Source organism: Onychomys torridus, chromosome 1 (genome assembly GCF_903995425.1).
Source record: "Onychomys torridus chromosome 1, mOncTor1.1, whole genome shotgun sequence".
Lineage (NCBI taxonomy): Eukaryota > Metazoa > Chordata > Mammalia > Rodentia > Cricetidae > Onychomys > Onychomys torridus.
In genome coordinates, this window is record NC_050443.1 from 129666144 (window position 1) to 129685444 (window position 19301).

At 53.9% G+C, this 19301-nt stretch overlaps 2 protein-coding genes across 3 annotated transcripts in view; one reads left to right on the forward strand and one right to left on the reverse strand.

Moving 5' to 3' along the window:
* Slc15a3 (solute carrier family 15 member 3) overlaps positions 1-9146 on the forward strand; it is a 20140-nt gene extending 10994 nt beyond the window's left edge. The window contains exons 3-8 of the mRNA XM_036205579.1: positions 1853-2000; positions 3299-3409; positions 3934-4102; positions 4926-5084; positions 6520-6675; positions 6998-9146. Coding sequence (XP_036061472.1) covers positions 1853-2000; positions 3299-3409; positions 3934-4102; positions 4926-5084; positions 6520-6675; positions 6998-7152 — 898 coding nt within the window. The 3' untranslated portion in view covers positions 7153-9146. The remainder of the gene's footprint in view (positions 1-1852; positions 2001-3298; positions 3410-3933; positions 4103-4925; positions 5085-6519; positions 6676-6997) is intronic.
* On the reverse strand, positions 7196-19267 carry Tmem132a (transmembrane protein 132A). Of its 2 annotated transcripts, none has more exons than XM_036205559.1 (11): positions 19002-19267; positions 16217-16431; positions 15696-15914; positions 14771-15102; positions 13439-13588; positions 12926-13121; positions 12697-12840; positions 11098-11300; positions 9446-9719; positions 8933-9124; positions 7196-8519 (listed from the first exon to the last, which is right to left on the reverse strand). In XM_036205559.1, the coding sequence occupies exons 1-11, from the start codon at positions 19099-19101 to the stop codon at positions 7476-7478; spliced, it is 3069 nt and encodes a 1022-aa protein (XP_036061452.1). In that variant the 5' UTR covers positions 19102-19267; the 3' UTR covers positions 7196-7475. The 2 variants fall into 2 exon arrangements, with proteins under 2 accessions (XP_036061452.1, XP_036061457.1); XM_036205564.1 differs by having other exon boundaries at positions 12926-13124.
* Positions 19268-19301: the final 34 nt, after the last annotated feature.

Genomic DNA, 19301 nt, shown 5'->3' on the forward strand with positions numbered 1-19301 from the left:
TCGCGGGGTGTGTCTTCTGCTACTCTCGACATCACCAGGTCACTTGGGGGCTCTAAAGGGCTAGGTTCTAGAACATTCTCAACGGTGGTGGTAGATGGTGAGCTCAGAGCTCAGCTGGCACTGGTGGTGAAAGCCTAAGTTTCCCCTTCCTGTGGCCTGGTCTGTAGCTTGCACTTCTCGGGGGCAGTGTCTGGGATGTGAAAGGGAGCATTCTAAGAAGGAATGTTCCAGAAGGTGGGTGGTAGAAGAAGCTGTGGGTCTTCTTAAGGGTTGCAGAGGCTTAGACTTGCAAAGCATGGCATCTGCTTCTCTCTCGATTAAAGAGTCACAAAGCCAGCCTGGATCTGGCAAGGGAAACAGACCCCAGCACTATTGAGGGACAGCACTGGATGCTGGGAGGGGAGGAGCTTACGGTGGCTGCCCCTGAAGAAGACCAGCTGGACATTTTCCTTCTGGAGTCTCGGGGGACAGCTCAGGACTTTTGGATGAGAAAGGCTCAGAAACCCTGAGGGCAAAGGGTAAAGGTTGTAGTGCTGGTCAGTCTCTCTGGTCTCCTGTGATGGCCCTTCCGTGTCTGTCTCTCCGTCTCCACTCTCAACCTCACTGTTAAGTCCACTGAGGATAGACGGGGTCAGCAGCAAGGGAATTAGGGTACATCAAATCTGTGGGCAACTGAGTTAGATTGTTGGGACTTCTGTGGTTCTCGTGGTAAATGAATGCCACAAGGCAAAAACCGCACAATCCCTGAAGGCTCTGCTTACTCACTCTCTGGTTTTACCACCCCCCAAACCCAAAAGCTGGATGTAGCTGGAGAGTGGTGTAAGTCTGGTGGCTACCTGTGATAGCTTGGGTGACATCAATCACCTCACTAGTGGGGGTGATGGGAAGGGTGGTGGAGTTGGTGCTAGAGGCCTTTACGGGTGTAATAGAGGGAAGGAATGGCTGGGATTCTCAGGGGCCTGGGAACTGGTTCTCTACACCCACTGTGTGGGCCCTGGGAATGAAACTCAGATTAAAGGCAAATGCCTTTCTCAGCTGAGTCATCTCACTGGGCCCCCTCAAAGGGGATCTGTAGTTGGAGTTTTTCTGCCTGGCCCACAGTCAGGACAAATCTCTCTTACCCGTCAGTCCCACAGTCGCTCAGACCCAACCAAGAAAGCACACAGAAACTTATATTGCTCACAAACTGTATGGCCATGGCAGGCTTCTTGTTATCTACTTCTTCTATCTTAAATTAACCTATTTCTGTTAGTCTATACTTTGCCACATGGCTTGTGGCTTACCAGTGTCTTTACATGTTGCTTTTCATGGCAGCGGCTGGCAGTGTCTTCCCCCAGCCTTCCTGTTCCCACCCTTTTATATATAAAAGCCCAGCGAGCTCAGTTGGTAGAGCATGAGACTCTTAATCTCAGGGTTGTGGGTTCGTGCCCCATGTTGGGCGCCTGACATTGGTGAAATTATTAAGGCCACTCCACGTAGTTAAAAGGGAGGTTTATTTTGTGGGATAACTTACAAATGAAGGGATAGATTGCAGGGTCTGGGAAAGGTATGGCGCAGTCTGGCGGTGTTCTCTGGAGAACTCTGCTTGGTCTACCTCCAGCATCCAGGGTCCCAGAACCAAGCGAAGCCTCTCCTCTCGATCCTGGGTCTTCAGCTTCCTCCCTCAGCCCCGCCTTGTGGGCGTGACCATTACCAAAGCCTCAATGGGGGGTTGGAACTTCCAGGCCAATGCTAGGATGGCTACCCACTATAGGGATCCTGGGAGGAGGATGGTTGAGGTGGAAATGTGGCCTTAGTGCTATAGAGAGCTGAGTTGTGGCTGTCTTTTTTTCCCTCTTTCTGTGGATTATAGGGACTCCGAGGGTGCCCACCTGCTGCCTGATCAGAGGTCTCACCAGTGGGGTCCTTCTCCACAAGAAGACATGGCCAACTTCCAGGTGCTGGTGAAGCTCCTGCCTGTCATGGTGACGCTTGTGCCTTACTGGATGGTATATTTCCAGGTAGGCACCTCTGCCTTCTGATCTGGGGCCTGGCACCCCAGCCCCTCATGGGCTCAGCCCTTGCCATAGAAGCCTGCAGCATTACCTCCCCAGGGTAATGGTGCATGTGTGAGTGTGTGCATGCAAGTGTGTGCAGGCTTTTACACGCGGGTGTGTCCATGCATGTGCATGTAAACATAGACTTAATATGCATGTGAGTTTATGCATGTGCATCATACATGTGTGCATGTGCTTTCATATGTGTGGAACCAGTGCAGCAACCTAATCTTGTAGTCAGACTTTTCTTTGGGCCACCGGCTCCCCCCAAAAAAAAATTGACATGGAGACTTACTATTAATTATGAAAGCTTGGCTTTAGTTTAGGCTTGTCCCACTAGCTCTTCTCACTTAAATTAACCCATTTATTTTAAATTTACATTCTGTTGCATGGCTTGTTACCTCATCTCTCCATACTGCCCATGCTACTTTCTCTACCTCTCACTGGCGACTCTGCCTTCTTCCCAGAGTTCTCTCTGTCCGGAAGTCCCACCTATACCTCCTGCCAAGCTATTGGCTGTTCAGCTTTTTATTACACCAATCATAGTAATACATTTTCACACAATGTACAAATATCTCACAACATAATCCATCCCCAAGTAACAAGGCCGTTGCCTCCCACACCCTCTCCACTGGAGAGAGCCTAAGATAAGGCATAGCCTGCTACTCTAGGGTGGCACAGACTGTCCCACTGGTACAGCAACCTGGGGAAGATGTCCATACCAACTGTCAGGACATTGACATCCTTCCCTGGTGGCTACAGTGGCTGCTGCCATGAGTGACCCCCGAGTACTCCCTGCCTGGAGTCTCCTGCACTTCATGGCAGCTAGAGTGCCAATGTCTGGTACAGTGAGGGGCAGGAGCACCAAAGCTGTTCCGTCCAGGAGCTGTGTCCAAAGCCCTGCTGGCACATCAGTACCTCTATACTGGCGGTGTCAACCTTCAGGACTCAGCCATGTTATTATCCACCCCCTCATTTCAATAAATAGTTATCCATACCCACCCTGTGCAAGACCTGGAGACACAATGGGAAGAACATCTAGGCAGCTACAGCCAGGCTCTGGGATAAGTCTGTGATTACTGCCCATGGCCTGAGAACATCAGAAAACCCCATCCTCAAAGCTGCCTCCCAATGAGAAAGGGGTTGGGAGTGCCTTTCCCTGACTGGGGGAAGGCCCAGCTGCAAAGGGATGCTGCTGAGGAATCCTACCCCAAAGCCTCCAGTGACCAGCTCCACCCTGACCTGCCTCCATCTCTCCACAGATGCAGTCCACCTACGTCCTGCAAGGTCTCCACCTCCTTATCCCCAACATCTTCCAGACCAACCCTAACAATAGCTCTTTGGCTCTGAGACCAGAAATCAATAACTACAGGGTAAGAGAGTAAGTGTGTAGTCAGCCCCCAGCCAGGCTGGGGGCAGCCTGTGAGAACAGGAGGGAATGGAGCTGCCTGCACACTCCCCCACCCCCAATCCCTCAGTGATGTAGCATGCTTAGGACACAAGAAAATAACCAGCAGGGTGGAGGGACATGTGGAATACCCAGGCCCCCTCTCAGCATGATCAGTGGCCCACAGGAACTAGGTGTCCCCCCATGCTGCTGCCTACTGTCCAGTTTGCACCCCTAGTGCACATATAGGCCTCTGTTCAATGCTGCCTTTCCCCCTATTTCCCTGGGATCCTTTCCATGCTGCACTCATGATGGAAACTTGTATCCAGGAAGAACTTTGCCTTCCCTGATGTAATCCTGTCCCCTAGTTTCACGGCTGAGATAGCTGAGTTCCATGGGGGGAGGGGGTGGGACCGGAGGAGCACTAGCCCTGGGTTACTCAGGGACCTTGTCCAGCCCAGGGCTCTTTCTGCTCTGCCAACCTGTCTCTCCTGGCCCTCTCCCACCCAGATCCCAGAAGCCTGGCTCCTGCTGGCCAATGTGGTGGTGGTACTGATTCTGGTCCCTGTCAAGGACCACTTGATTGATCCTCTGCTGCTGCGGTGCAAGCTTCTGCCCTCAGCTCTGCAGAAGATGGCCCTGGGCATGTTTTTTGGGTTCACCTCGATCATTGCAGCAGGTGCGTGATACATCATGTTCATCCAGGCCTTGAGGGAGAGGTCTGCCCTTGCGACACATACTGTAAGGGAGTGAAAGTCACTGGGTGTAGTGGTGCGCACTTGTAGTTCCTGGCACTCAGGAGGGTTCAAGGCCAACCTGGGCTAAAGAGACTCTCTGAAAACAAATTAAATGAATATAGTAGAAGCTGAAGAAATTAAAGCTAAATGAGCAGTCTTGTTGGTCATGTGCAACACAAACTAGAAGTGGCTATCTCCTTTAAAGTATTTTCTCCTATCCCACCCTGAGCAATTTCAGGGGTTTTGTTGCTACTTGTGTTCGGGGATGGAGTGTCTAAAAGGTTAGGGGAGTTGCCCAGGTTTGCACAACAAGCCAGTGGAAGGGCCAGGATTGGAATGCAAGTGTCCTATCTGATCGTGATTCACTCACCAGGGCAAAAATGTCTCCCCAGCACTGAAGGGGAGACAATAAACCAAAAAGCCAGGTTGGAAATGCTACCATAATACCTAACCTTGCCCTGGAGAAGTCATGGGATCTTATGGAAAGTAGGCCTGCTTGAAAACCAGATATACTGGGACTAAGATTCAGCCCTGACTCCTTATCACCTGGGTGATTCTGGGCTGATTTCTCAATCTAAGTTCCACTTTCTTCATTTGCAAAGAATGTCATAACAGACTCTGGATTAATAAGAACTCCTACGAGATACAAAATCCAGCTGAGCTTCCTAGCAGCCAAGGGGGGAAAAAGGGGGAACTCAAGCTCTAAACTGCCTGAGGTAGTGGTCTGACTGTACTTTCTTGCTCCCCACTCCACCCCACCCCCAGGAGTCCTGGAGAAAGAGCGCTTACGGTACATCGCTGCCAACCACACAGTGCCTCAGCCGATCGGGAAGGACACGTACTATGCGGCACCACTGTCTATCTGGTGGCAAATCCCTCAGTACCTGCTCATCGGGATCAGTGAGATTTTTGCCAGCATCCCAGGTATCCTGGATTCCCTCCCCAGCTCTTATGCTGGTGCTGAGCTCTGCTTGGGTGTATGTACCTCCAGTCCAGAGGGAACCATAGGCGTAGCACTCTGGCTTCTGTGTGGAGGGGAGCAGTGACTCTGACTGAGGTCTGCACCTGCTCCAGCGAGGTTTGAGGGACTTTCTAGCTGGCACTGGGTTCAGGCTTGAGCCAGCCATTGCAGCAGACCCCGGGGAGTTGGAAGTTAAAAGGCACTTTCCATATGTCCCCTGTGCCGTGCATTCTCCTACCTTTTGCCTTTGTCGTCTTGTTCCTCCAGCCTCTTTTCTCAAAACCCCCTGGGTTGGGTGCTCCTCCCTTCTGGAACTCAGCACTGTGTCCTATAGTGTGTGCATGCACGCATGCATGCATGCACGCACACCAACCCTGTAACAACCTAGTTGGGTAGGCTCTCCCTCTAGGCCATGGTGGGAATTCTAGATCTTGATGATAAAACCGACCCTGTGAGCTCAAGTTGCACACAAAAAAACACACCAGTGCTGGACTGGGGACTGTAGAGTGTGGCTGGGCTGTGAGTAAGGTGGGGAGGGGTGGAGATGGGCTCCTGGGGAAGCTGTGGGAATAGCATGAGCCAGGGGGCATGGTAGGGAGTAAGCGCTGGAGAGGGGAGTGGGGAGCAGAAAGTCACAGTGGGTCCAATGGCTGAGCCTGGATGGTAAAGTGCCCCCTGAGGCCAACAGCATCCTTCAATCCTCCCAGCAGTCAGTCATACAGGGTATAGAAGCCTCCAAGAAGTTCCAGAGAGCTAGGCAACTGTGGCACACGCCTTTAATCCCAGCAGAGGCAGGCAGACCTCTGTGAGTTCGAGGTCTACAGAGTGAGTTCCAGGACAGCCAGGACTACAGAGAAATTGTCTTGAAAACCAAAACCAAAACCAAAAAGCTTCCAGAGAGCCACTCAGCCATGTGTGGATGATATCAGGGCCCAGGACAGACAAATTAGACAGAAAGGGAGGCCTACATTTGGGAACTATTTTAGATGCTGGGTGGAAATGATTTGGTGATGGTGTGGAAGGAAGGTCAGCACAGAAAGCAGGGAGAAGTTGAAGAAGCTGTTGACTAAGATGTAAAAACCCCCCACCCCCACCCCTCACCCCCGTCATTGGGATGCCCAGGAGGAAGGAGAATAGTCAGAGCTCTGGGGTAGTGTTTATGATGTCCAGGGGGGAGGTGTTCCATCAGATGTGGATGAGGAGGGCAGATAAAATGTGTCATGTCACAGGTGTGCAGGTTCTGTCAGTCATGAGGACACACAATCAATCCAAGGCAATTAGGATAGCGGCTTGGAAAAGAGGGCAGGTGAATGTGACTCCCCCACAATGGGAGGTTGGCAGTAGGGCCCATCTCTGCTCCCCGCTGCAGCCCAAATCCCTTCCCTCTCTCTCCCACAGGTCTAGAGTTTGCCTACTCAGAAGCTCCACGCTCCATGCAGGGTGCAATCATGGGCATCTTCTTCTGCCTTTCGGGGGTAGGCTCACTGCTGGGCTCTGGCCTGGTGGCCCTGCTGTCCTTGCCTGGGGGCTGGATGTACTGCCCCAAGGACTTCGGTGAGTGAGAGGGGACCCTCCCCAGGAGAAGATAGGGATGGAGGGAGGCATAGGGATGGGCCGAGCACTCGTGTTTTACACTCCATGGCCCTCAGAGGCACCTTCCTGCTTCTGGAACTCAGCCATTGCTGAGTGGTCCACTTCCCCTTGGTGTCCAAGTCCCCAGATAGACGACTAGGGAACATTCCAAGAGACACCTGGGGAGTTACAATATGAGAGGGCTCTCTACCCGGTGCTCTCTGACCACACCCACTGGAGTGTGGCTTTAGCTGCTAGCCCAAGGAGCCCCTCCCCACCCTCATGTCAGCCCTTCTGTCCCCAGGGAACATCAACAACTGCCGGATGGACCTTTACTTCTTCCTGCTAGCCGGCATTCAGGCTGTCACGGCTGTCCTGTTTCTCTGGATTGCTGGTCGCTATGAGAGGACTCGTCAGGACCCAGCCTCCCAGAGCTCATCCAACAGGGTCAGGGGCTGAATTAGTCTCTACCCACCTGGACAGACAGTGACATAGCAGTACCAGCTGTGCCCGTTCTCTTCTCATTTATTCTGCACCCAACATTAGAACGAAGTGGTTCCCATAAATAAGGGACATGCGCCCTCCCTCTTGACCATGGTCCACGACAAGGGGTGGGGTGGAGGGGGCCTGGTTCGGTCCCCGAGGGGACCCAGCAGGGGACGTGGAACAACAAGCACCAGAGGATGAACATGAGGGCCAGGCAGGAAGTTCAGCCAGATAACCCACTGGTCCCTGCTGCCTGGGCTGGTGGCCGAAGCTGCACCGGGCGGGCCAGGGAATGGTCAAGAGCTGCCCCGGATCCTCTCCATGTAGTTACGAAGCTCCTCCGGGTCCTTCAGCCCCATGTCCTCGCACACCCAGCGGATGTCCTCCTCACCTGCCACCAGGATGGACTGTACAGCTGGGGCCCCTACAGGCTCCTCGGGCGGCTGGGCTGGGGGTACTGGCGCAAATGTCACAAACTCTACTCTCTTCCGACGTCCCCCAGCTTCTTTGCGGGTCAGGGTGCTCGAGGAACCAACAGTGCCCTCTGAAGCACTGGGGGCCACAGCTGGGGCATCCCCTCCTGCCCCACTTTCACACGGGCAGCCCCCCTCCCCCTTGGGTGGGCCCGGGGAGGAGCAACGGTCCAGCTGACGACTCAGTTCCTCCTGATTGGTGCCCAGCCAGACCCAGTTATGGGGCTGGGGGGAGGAAGGGTCCGTAGCGCTGTCGGGAGGCTCTTTGCGCTGGTAGCGCAACACGAAGACCACACCATTGACCAGGAAGATGAGGATGGCCAGACAGAAGATACCCAGCAGAGCATACATTCCCAACTCTAGGTCGGTGACACGCTGAGGGGCAGGCACCATCTCTTCCTCGTCTTCCTCCTCTTCTTTGGCCTCATCCTCTTCCTTCCCAGCTTCTTCCTCTGCCCGCTCAAACTTGCCTCTAACATCCACATGGCCCCCCATACCACCTGCCACCTGCCGCTTTCCCTCCACAGTGGCTTCTGTGAATGGTGGACTCCGGGCAGGGCCGGATGGGAGGGCGGGTGCTGGTGTGGGCAAAGGGGGTAGCCCCAGCCAGGCAGTGCCTGAGGCCAGGGGCACACGATGGCGGCCCCGGCGACATGGTTCCGGTGGGTGCAGAGCAATGTGTAGGGGTAGCCCTTCAGCACCCACCCCACTCACCACCACACCAAGCTGGGCTCCCTGCTCTTCAGCCGGCAGGACAGCACTGGGCTCCTCAGCTGAGACCGACAGTCCCAGGTCACTGCGGTCGTAGAGCTCGGCAGGGGCCAAAGTGTGGTCAGAGAAGGACAGCCACAGGGAGAGGGCCACCTCCTGCAGGGCACACAGACACGGGCAGAGACACGCGAGGGCACGCACGCATGCACACACAAACCACTCCCACAGTGACAGGCCACACGGAAGAAAGAGCACGGAGGAAAGAGAGACACAAGCAAATGGACAAAACACAGGGAGAGAGGGGATGCATGTCAATCACCTGTCTGCCACTCAGCCCAGGAGTCTGAGTCCTCAGGAGAGCCTAGTGAACCTCCCAATGCCATACTCCAGCCAGCCACTGCTTGATCACTTGCAGCCACAGAGAACTCACTACCTCATGGGAAGTCGTCCTTATTTTGAAAACCCTAGAGCAAGGGGTCCAAGTACCAGGACCCACTTCCTCCCATCCTCCTCCACCATCAGCCCCCATCAATAGCTGTTGACCATGCTCCCTGACCCCCAGCCATCACCTGCTTTGGGGCTGGAAGAGCTGACTGGGCCCAGCACGTGGCTGTGACCTCCCCAGGGTGGGACGTGCCTCGGCTCAGGGCCAATGAGATGCCCATCACCGGCTGCACTCGCAGCTCCAGCATTGAAACCTTGTCGTCTGTCACTGCCAGTGCCTGCTCCCCCAGGATGGAGTCAGATAGCGGGGAACGAACCTGAGAGTGGGAAGCAAATGAAAGTGGGGGGGGGGGGGGGGGGGGGGTCTCCTGTACAGTCTCCCAGCATCTCGACACTTTTAATACAGACTCCAATCCACACCAGAGGAAGTGCCCTTCTGGCGGCTGTCTCTGCGCACCTAGACCCTCATCCTTCCCTCCTGTCGCGTTTCCATTCTCACTCAGCCTCCAAGCCCTCCTAGAATTGTTCCCCCCAGCCCCTTCTGCAGCCTTCACACCTAACCAGGAACATCCTGGGGACACGGCACCTGGGGGAAGGGGGCGGAGTCTTGCTCTTTAGCGCCCCCTGTGGTGACTCACCTCAATAGAGGTGACTCCAGGCTCCCGTCCCACTAGGATGCGGCCGCCTTCCAAGGAGGCTATGCGAGGATCTTGCACACTGGCGTGGGCTGCCACGAGGTGAGTCACATCCAGCAGCCAGTCAGGGCCGAGCAGGTGGGTGAGGCGGCGGCCACCGTCCAGCGGGTGGGCCACGAAGGGTACCAAGAAGCGCACACCAGCTCTCTGGTACTGCAGGCGGCAGCCGCGGGAGCGCCTCTCTGCCTCCTCGACCGCAGCCTCAGGGTCCAGGGGCCTGCGGGGATGGGCGGGGCGTCAGTGATGGCCCCGCCCACTGGAGAGCACGCCTCGCCCAAACTCCAAACCCAGCAAGGCCCTGCCCAACCACCCTTCTAAAGGTTCTAAATTGAAGCGTAATGCCTCAGCTTGCACAAAGGACAAAAACAATAGTAACTAGAAGCGCCTGGCTGGTGTATGCTTCCTGTTCTTCAAACTTTGTTTTGAATCCCCTCGCTTCTGGGTGCCAAGTCTTTCTGATCAGGCCAGGGATGCCCAGACCCCAGTTGAAATGTGCCCATCTATCCAGTTGGCTGCACTTATTTGTGGATACCCCTGGTGCGGGAAGGTGACCAGGCAATGAGTGACAACTCAGTTTCTACAGGGCAGGAGAGCTACATTACTTTGAAAGGCCCCGGCACCTCATCCTTGCCCTCAGGTTCTGGGGAGCCTCCCCACTAACCAGTGTCATTTATTTTTATGGAGTTTGGGCCAGTCAAGGCTTCGGAGTACAGCAGTAAACATTCTCAGGGATGGCATATAGAGCTGGAGAAGGATGGGTAGCAAGCCAAGCAAACAGAATTCATATGTGTTATAGCCGACGAGGAAGCTGGGGGAGAGGGAATGTGGAGGTTGCCAGTTTACACTACAGTGCCCACGGTTCTGGAGGTCAAAGGCAGGTGACCACTAATATTGTCAACTTGAGAAATCCAGACTCATCTAGGAGACAAACCCCTGGGCATGACAGTGAGGTAGCTTTTTTTCTTTTTCTTTTTCTTTTTTTTAATGTGCATTGGTACTCTGCCTGCATGCGTGTTTGTGTGAGGAAGTTGGGTGGTCCCCTGGAACTGGAGTTACAGACAGCTAGCTGTGAGCTGCCATGTGGGTGCTGGGAACTGAACCCAGGTCCTCTGGAAGAGCAGTCAGCGGTCCCAACTGATGAGCCATCTCTCCAGCCCGTGAGGGTTTTTAATGAGGGTAACTGGGTGGGAAGGTCCACTCTAACTATGGGCAGTACCATTCCACCAGTTTGGGTCCCACCACTGAATAAAAAGGAGACAGTGAGCTGAGCACCAGCGTTCATCTATCTCTCTGCTTCCTGAGTTTGGATGCAGTGCGACCCATCCAGCTTTCTGAACTGTTACTGAGACGGACCCACATAATGGGCTGTACTTTGAACTGTGAGCCAAATAAACTCCCGTTTTCCTGAGTTTCCTTTGTCAAGTGCTTTGTCACAGCGACTGGTAAAGTGACTAAGAGGCTGGATGGGCAGAAAGCACATCAAGCAAGCAGTGTTTCAGACCCCAGCCTGGGTCCATGGAGTTGGCCACTGTGTATACCCTCAGGCCCAGAAGGAATTCACCAAGCCCTATGGGCTCCTGCAGGTCTGCACTCACCCTTCTGCTGGGCCTGGGACCCTCCAGCCTCGAATCTGCTCAAGAGTTGTGTCAGTCAGCTCAATGCGCAAGGGTAGCAGTGGAGCCCATACGGTCAGCTTCAGGGAGGCCCGCAGTCGACGCCACCAGAAGTCTACCCGAACTCCCTTGGCACCCCGACTCTCCTGGCCAGCCACGAACACAGCATCACAGGCCTCAGATACCTATGGAAAGGCAGAGATGGGCTGAGTCACAAATGACAGTCATTGATATCGCATCAGTTACTCCAACCATAAGTAAGGCTACAACTCAAATTCAATTCGGTACAGCACAGAAATGTCTGTTGAGGTGGGCTGGACAGTGGCAGCTCTTAGTTTAAAATATTTCGCTGGGCTACCAAAATCCACCTGAGAGGCACTGGGCCATACTTTGGGTTCTCCAGGGGATGAGCTGGGCCATTTGCATGCAACACACACAGCCTTCCTCCTAGCAGGGTCAGGGTTGAACCTACAATGCTAGCTCCTCAGTGTCAATCTCAGACATTGGTGCCAGAAGCATCTAACAACCAGCTACAGCTAAGAGAAGGGCAAGACAGGCCCACCTCCCCAGGAACCCCTAAGGTGCTGTCACTGCTGCCCCAGGGTCTGTGCTTCCTCATTAAGACCCCCAGATGGAGAAAGCTGTCTACCCTCTTAGCTTCACAGGTCATTACAACAGTGATTATTATGATAATATCCATCAAATTATAACAGTTGGAACTGCTGATGCTTCCATTCTTGCTACCTGCTGGATATTAGGTACTTTTAACTCTTACAACAACCTAATAATATGTTAGAGCTGAGGGACCGGAGGCTCAGAGAGGTTAAGAGACTTGCACATGACCACACAGCTAGTTCGTAACAAAGATGGGCTGTGATGATTAACATCGCCAACTTGACAAGATCTAGAACTCCCTCGGAGACAAATCTTTAGACATGTCTGTGAGGGGATTTCTAGGTTGAGTTCACTGAAGTGGGAAGAGCCATCCTAGCTGTGGGCAGCACCATCCAAGGTCTGGGTCCCCACCCCGTCCGTCCCCCACTCCACCCTCCCAAAAAAGGGACAGATCCTTTTTTCTCGGCACCAGTATTCCTTTCTCTGCTTCCTGACTACAGTGTAATGTGACCGGTCGCTGCCGTGATACAGTGTAATGTGACCGGTCGCCGCCGTGAGCTCCTACGCTCTTCCGCTCTTCCTTCCCTGCCGTAACAGACTGTAACCTTGAACTGAGAGTCAGAACAAACCCTTCCTTCCTTAAGTGCTCGTCAGGGATTTTGAACAGCAGTGAGAAAAGTAACTAGCACAGGTCTCTACAAATGTCCTGACTCCAAAGGACACGCATTCTTCCAGTTCAGCTCCCTGGCCAGTGCCAAAATGGATAAGGGATGATGTATGTGGAAATAAGCATAAGGCCGAACTTGGCTCTAGAAAGATGATTAGAACCAAAAAAGAAAAAAGGTTGATGTCACAGCCCTGCCCATGAAGTCTGCAGTTGAGAAGCTGTTCTCTTGGAGATGCACTGCAGACAGGAACAAAGCTATGTGTTCACGCATGCTCACACAGATGAATGTTGTCACTCACCTGCAGGACCTGGGTGTTGGCTGACTCACACCCAATGTGCTCTGTCACCTCCTCCAGGGCTCCCCCACTGTCCACAGTGACGAGACGCACCGGGATGCGCTGGGTCACTCCTGTCAATGGAGCTGTGTTCACCAGCTCCTCGGCCTGAGGGTGCAAGGCTCATTTAGTTCCAGGGTTCTCACCTTCTGGGGTTCCTGGGACCAGGCTTCCAGTGTGGCTGAGCACTTACCTTGGTCAGTGGGATGAGAGCTCTGATGTCACGCTCAGACACCAGGATCTCCCAGACCATTTTGTCTTTCTCTGCTTCAGGGGCCTGACCTGGGTATTCCAGCTGCCACGTGACGGGGCGAGTGACTGCCACACCCCCACCAGTGCTATTCTCCACTGCGAAATCCACCCACAGGAACTCGGACAGTTCAGGGGGGCTGCTGGCAGAAGAGAGAAGAGCCAAGTGTTCGCCAGCTACCACCTGTGTTCATAAGCAGCCTCTACAATTATCCCCATCTGACTGACAAGGGGACCAAGGCACAGAGGTGATGTAGCTCCCCAAGATCACAGTGTAAAATGACAGAGCCTAAGCCTCCATCCTGGCTACAAAGCCCAACTCAGCCTTCAGGCCCCTCTAAAGATCCACAGAACCACTGATTTAGGTCTCCAAATGCTCACTGGGGTGGGGGCCATCCATTGGACCCCCAAACTTGTTCTCTAGCATTCTGAGGTTAGAACTTTCTTTCATGCCTACCTGGAATCTGGTCCTGCAGGCCCAGTGCGGTGACAGGTGATCAGGCTAGTGTGGTGCTTTGAGCCCTTGAAGCGGTCTAGCTTAGCAGTCCAGAAGGTGGGCTGGGCTGGGCGAGCAGCTGTTACCTGCAGTCCTTTTTTCACCTTGATCCTGCAAAGAGTGTTTGGATTTTGGTCAAGATGGAGACTGAGCTGCAGATTGCGCTGGCAAGGCAGACAAGGAGTTAAAGACGTCAGCTTCCTGTTTGGCTTTCCTCCAGCTGGAATCTCTTCCTCTTCCTTTCAGAAGGACCCCACCTCAAGACAGGTTACATCACACTCCTTCCTCTACCCACCCACAGGCCACTTACAACAACTCTCTACCCCACAAGTTGAAGCCCAGGCCTGACATTCCGGAGCCTCCAGGTCCTGGCTCAGCCTCAAGAGAGGCTGTGACGTCTCTCCATACATTCTGGGCTTGGGCCACACCAACAGTTGTCCCTCCAAGCCCAGCTCACATTCATGACCCCAGGCCTTCGCTCAGCTGCACCTGCAGCCTCGTCTGCCTTTCTTCCCAAACCCTGTTTCTTGTCAGTCGTAGTAAATGGCTTCCCCCTATTCTGCCCACTGGCCTAAGTCCCCAGAGTACTTACTTATTACCTTCAGCCCAGCACTCCCACCCCTATGCTCTTTAATCTAGTTCATGCCCTCTCTTCACGTCCTTGGTCTCTTCAAGCGCAGCGCCTTGCACCTCTGTGCAGCTCCAGTGTGGAGACACATGACTGGTACTGTAAGATCTGTGGAGTCAGCGAATGAGTGAGCCTGCGTGGGCACGATGGGTAGGAAGACACGTTGGGTGGAACTCCCACATACCCACCCATGGGAGAGGGAAGGTTACACTATAGATCCTTGTCACTTTCATTGGCTGAGGTAGAGGATGCTTTGGTATAAATTCCTACAGAAAAGGACATATATATAGAATAGGGGCCTTTGATGTGCAGGAGTGGGCTTTGCCCAAAGTGCCTCCCACCCAGCAATGGCAGCAAGCAGAGAACCCTATGGATACTCAAGCCTAGATAGATAGCCATCTGGTCAGCATTTGGGCATACCCCAGCACTGGACACTACACTTCTCAGGCTCCAGGCCTCTCCTATTTCCTCTACCACAGGACATAAAGTCCCAGGGAGGCTGCCCACCTCTGGGCTGTGCTCATCACAGGATCTCAGAACTCTGTGATGGGAACATTTATGTAGAACTCACGGTTTGTAGAGTCTACGAGCTGCAGGAGAAATAAAGACATGTTGCCAGCCCACTTAAGTCCCTATCCCCTCTTCCATGAGGTCCTAGTGCTCACCGAAGAGTTAGAAGATTGGCCGTGAAATTGTGTCGAAGCAGGAGAGTGGCAGTGAAGAGCTGGCCGGGCCTCATTGGCACATCGGGTGCCCGCAAAGTGACTGCTTCATCCAGAGGTACCTCCTGGTACTGTGGGGGGTCTGCAGGATGCAGCTCCACACCACCCACTGGGAGAGCCTGCTCCCCAGGTTCTTCCTCTGTGCCAGGGCCACAGCCCCCAGGCCCCTCACCTGCAGGCTCCAGTGTGTAGGCCAGGTCAGCCCTTGTGGTGGCACTTTGGGAGAACCAGTGAGAGGGGAACTCCAATTCCACCACACAGGCACCCAGAGACGGCTGCAAACACAAGGAAGACAAAGGTTGTGGCTGGCCCTGGGAAGGAGTCTTACTCCCATTGGCAGAAAAACCTAAACTGAAGAGGTCCATGAAAGGCAGAACCAAGGACTTGTGGCAAAATGGGACAATCTTGATCATATCCCAGGACCTACCTACAGCTCAGAATATCAGCAAGAAACAGATCTCTCCAGTGGGTCTTTGGGCCCAACCTCACAATAGTAGAAATAAAACTCGCAAAAGTTCAAATCTCTACACACAAAGGTTGATGGCTCTGTTACATTGTCTTATATCTGTCTCATTTATTTCTTTTCCAACTCCAGATAAGTAGGAACTGTTGTTAGTCTGTTTTACAGATGAGAAAACAAAACAAAACAAAACAAAACAAAAAAACAAACCTGAGCCTCAGAGACATTAAGTTATGTGCCCAAAGTCCTGCACCATGGACTGAAATCCTTAAGGGAACCTCTCCTAGGGAACCAAAAATGGAGTCAGGTGGCTCATGCCCCTAGACTGCCCAGACTGTAGTAGAGTCCTTTCCTCTCCACCCTTGGCACCACACCTGCATGGAGCAGCAGCAGAAACATCTCACTTACCTGGAAGCGGCAGGCTTGGTGGGCAGTGCCTGCAGGGTGCGTGACATGCAGCCGGGCACAGGGCAAGCTGCCAGGTCCTGGCGGCCAATCCTGCCCTTTGAAGTGGAAGAGGACACGGGCATAAGGCTCTGCTGGAGTCACAGCTGCTTCCACGGAAACAGCCCGCACATCCCAAGGGACAGGCCGCCGGTGGGGCTCAGTGACCCTGGGAGGGACCACCTAGAAAAGAATGAGGCTGCTCAACTGCATGGTGGGGTGGAAAGGCAGACAACAGGTACTGGGTGTCAGGTTTCTAATCTCAGTGTGGTAGGAGATTAGGGGCCTCAGTCTTCCTGTGTAGAGAATGGGAAAAGTTGTCTATGGCCACACCACTGTGATGAACCTGATCTTGCCTGGCTTCAGAAGTTAAGCAGGACTGGGCCTGGTTAGTGCTTAGCACAAGAATGAGAAGAGCCCCAGAACCCCAAACAGCAGAACTCACGAGTCTCATTTGTCTGGGAGTCCCTGGGCCCTAGCCTTACCTGCTGAGTGGCAAAAGGTGGGTAGGAGGCCCGAAGAAGTGGCTGTGCCCTGGGCCAGGGCTGCAGGAGCAGAAAGGTCTCAGAGCGGGAGCCCAGAGAAGAGTTAGCAGGTGGGTAGTGGCCCACTTGCTGCACACGAAAATGCTCAGGGGCATCCAGGAGTTCCAGGGCCACTGGCAGGTAGATGGGATCCAAGGTGTCTTGATTACTGCCAACTGAAGAGGAATAAGAGGTAGATATGGGATGGCTCTGGAGCTAACAGAGGTTGAACTGAGCTCCATCCTCTCTGTGAGGCTGGGCAGGAGAGGGAGAAATGGACTACAAATATCCCATCTCCCAGATGTAGAGGAATAACCCCATTTCACAGATTCAGGGAGCCTCACAAAGGCAGAGTTCGAGAGTCAGGGATTGGAAGTAAACTTCCCAGGCAATCCTCTACCTTCCACAGATCTTTCCTCTCTCTCCAACAGAGCCTTTTCAATATCTCCCTGACAGGTGGCTACTACATACCTGCCTCAGATAGCAGAGCATTTGGAGGAAAGGATTACTGCACTAGAGTGTGTTCAGTTAAAGAGGGTTCTGAGCTGAGCTTTGTAGAAATGGAGAGTCTTTTGTTGTGTCTGGGTCCTGGGGTGAACTTGGTTGGACATCCCCTCCAGGTCCAATTATTGCCATGGCACACCCACACCAAATTTCTAAACTTGATCCCTTCTTACCTGCCCCAGCTGGGGGTGGGGGTTCAGGAATGAGACTTGGGTGGGGTACCAAAGAGGTCCAGAGGTTACTGGCACTCACTAGGGTTAGGAACCATAAGCCTGAGGAGATGGATTTATTTATTTATTTATTTGCTTTTTTTTTTTTTTTTTCTGAGACAGGGTTTCTCTGTGTAGCTTTGTGCCTTTCCTGGATCTTGCTCTATAGACCAGGCTGGCCTCGAACTCACAAAGATCCTCCTGGCTCTGCCTCCCGAGTGCTGGGATTAAAGGCATTCGCAGCCACCACCGCCCGGCTGAGATGGAATATTTAATCATAAAAACCACAAAGGCCCACTAAAGGCTATATTGATTTGTACTACAATCCCCAAAGAGTCACAATTTTTAAAGCACTTAATCCCACACCGATTCCATTTTACATGTATTAACTCAGTTCTCATACAGTTCTGTAGGTTAAGTTCTATTACTACAAATTCTACTTAACGGGTTTAGAAAATGATGTGTGAGGATTCTCCAATCTGGGGTGGACCTGAGAGGCCAGTAAGGAATTCACCACCAAGCTACCCAGCCTTTCCATCCAATGCAACACCATTATGCCCCGCGGGCTTCACTCCTAAACAGCCAGGAGCAAGTGCTGCCTCCTCTAGGAAGCTTTCTGTGGTCATTTAACCCCTTGCTAGACTCCTTGTTCTGGCTCTGCTTGCTGCACTTGCTTTTCTGAGGTAGGGAACAAGCCTCCCATGCCTGCAGAGTACCTGGAACCACAAGTCCACCGGATGTGCCTGGCTCTGCCGCCTCTCCTGAATCAGCCTTCTGTCAACCCCAGGCTCTGTCTTACTCATTCTGGAATCCCCTCAACTCTCCCTGGAGAGGTTTCCGGGGAGCCCAGAGATGAGTTTATGTCCTAGCTGTACTCCATGAAAGACGGGCCAGTCACCAACATCTTAGAGCCCAGATTTCCTCAGTGGTAGAAGGGGTGGGAGTATTTCATGACCCTGTGGGCAGGGGAGGGCTTTGTAAACTGCGGTAGAATTCCCATGGGAAGTGAGATTGTTGGTGAGCAGAATGATGGTGACAAAGCATTCCGCCCTCCCTTCACTGTGGAGGGTTATTAGGGCTCCCACCGGGTCTGCAGGGTGGGGAGCAGGTGCCTGAAACAAGTTCCTGAACCAGCTCCCTCTCAGCCCCACAGCTGAGCTGGGATACGGGGGTGGGGGGTGGGGGGTGGGGGACTCTTCCCTAGAGCCCCCATCACCACCCCCATATCCCTAAGGATAACAAGTGAGTGACTGCTGGCCCCCGGGGTGGCTCCGGTCCACCTTCTAATTCACTGCTTCCATAATTACAAGATGCTCAGTAGTCCCAACTCCCACGGACTCCCACGATCTCCCATCACTGGGAGTCCGGCTCTCTTGATGGGGGCAGGAGGATAGAGAAGGCTTCACCATTTCCCAGTCTCCCATAGCATTTTCCACCTTTCAGCCCAGCTCATGTCAAGCACGAGGTAGCTGCTGCCCCTTACCCAGTGATGGGTACACCCACAAGGGCTCGGAAAGGCAAGCCTGGGGCTCTCCCTGAAGACTCCAAGGTCAGAGATCTCCTTGGGACAGGGAGAGAGAGAGAGAGAGAGAGAGAGAGAGAGAGAGAGAGAGAGAGAGAGAGAGAGAGAGAGAGAAGCACATCTCTCGGGTCCCAGGCAAAGGGGCTGTTTAGCATTCCTGTGACAGGCGGGAGGGCTGGTGGCGGCTAGACCGGCAGGTGAGGGAGGGGTGGTGCACCTGGAAGCAGGGCAGCGGGTTCGACGCTGGGGCTGGAGAGGAGGCTCGCAGAGGAGTTGGGACCGGGCAAGTGAGGATGGGAGTGAAAAGACTTTAGGCTGAGGTGGGAGCATCCAGGTGGCGCACAGGGAAGAAGGCAAAAGAACAGCTGGCTGGGAACCGGTTTCCCAAGGTTGGACCTCTCCAGGACATCGTGCTGGGTTTAGTTCCAGGGCCCAGAGGCTTGGGGGCATCACGGACGCACGGCCTTGGCCAAGCCGGGTCGCCCCTCCCCTCCCCTCCTTTCCCGCTGACCTCTCACGACTTCCAGGGCGAGGGCCACCAGGAGGCAGCGCCAGGCACCGTAGGGCCCCCGAGGGGCCGCAGCGGCGCATCCAGCCATCCAGGCGCACATCCTTCCCACTGAAGGCGGCTTCTAAGCGCGCGGCTCAGGTGGCTGCTATCCGGTCCCGCATCTCCCGCGCCTGCTCCGCGCCGGCCCCTCTGGCCAGCCAGTTCTCTGCGCCGCCCGCCCGCGGCTGCAGTTCCCAGACAATGGAGCGGGAGCAGTAGGGTGGGAGGGAACGCAGGCACATGGGCTGTCCCCTCCGCCCC

Bases quoted from the DNA above. Each gene is read 5' to 3' on its own strand.
- Tmem132a (XM_036205564.1), bottom strand. From the start codon at position 19,101: ATGTGCGCCTGGATGGCTGGATGCGCCGCTGCGGCCCCTCGGGGGCCC. The intron at 13,125-13,438 runs GTAGGCATGAAA...CTCTTCTGCCAG, and splicing joins CCTGCAGGACCAGATTCCAG to CAGCCCCCCTGAACTGTCCG. The intron at 11,301-12,696 runs GTGAGTGACAAC...GCCTTTCCATAG, and splicing joins CCAACACCCAGGTCCTGCAG to GTATCTGAGGCCTGTGATGC.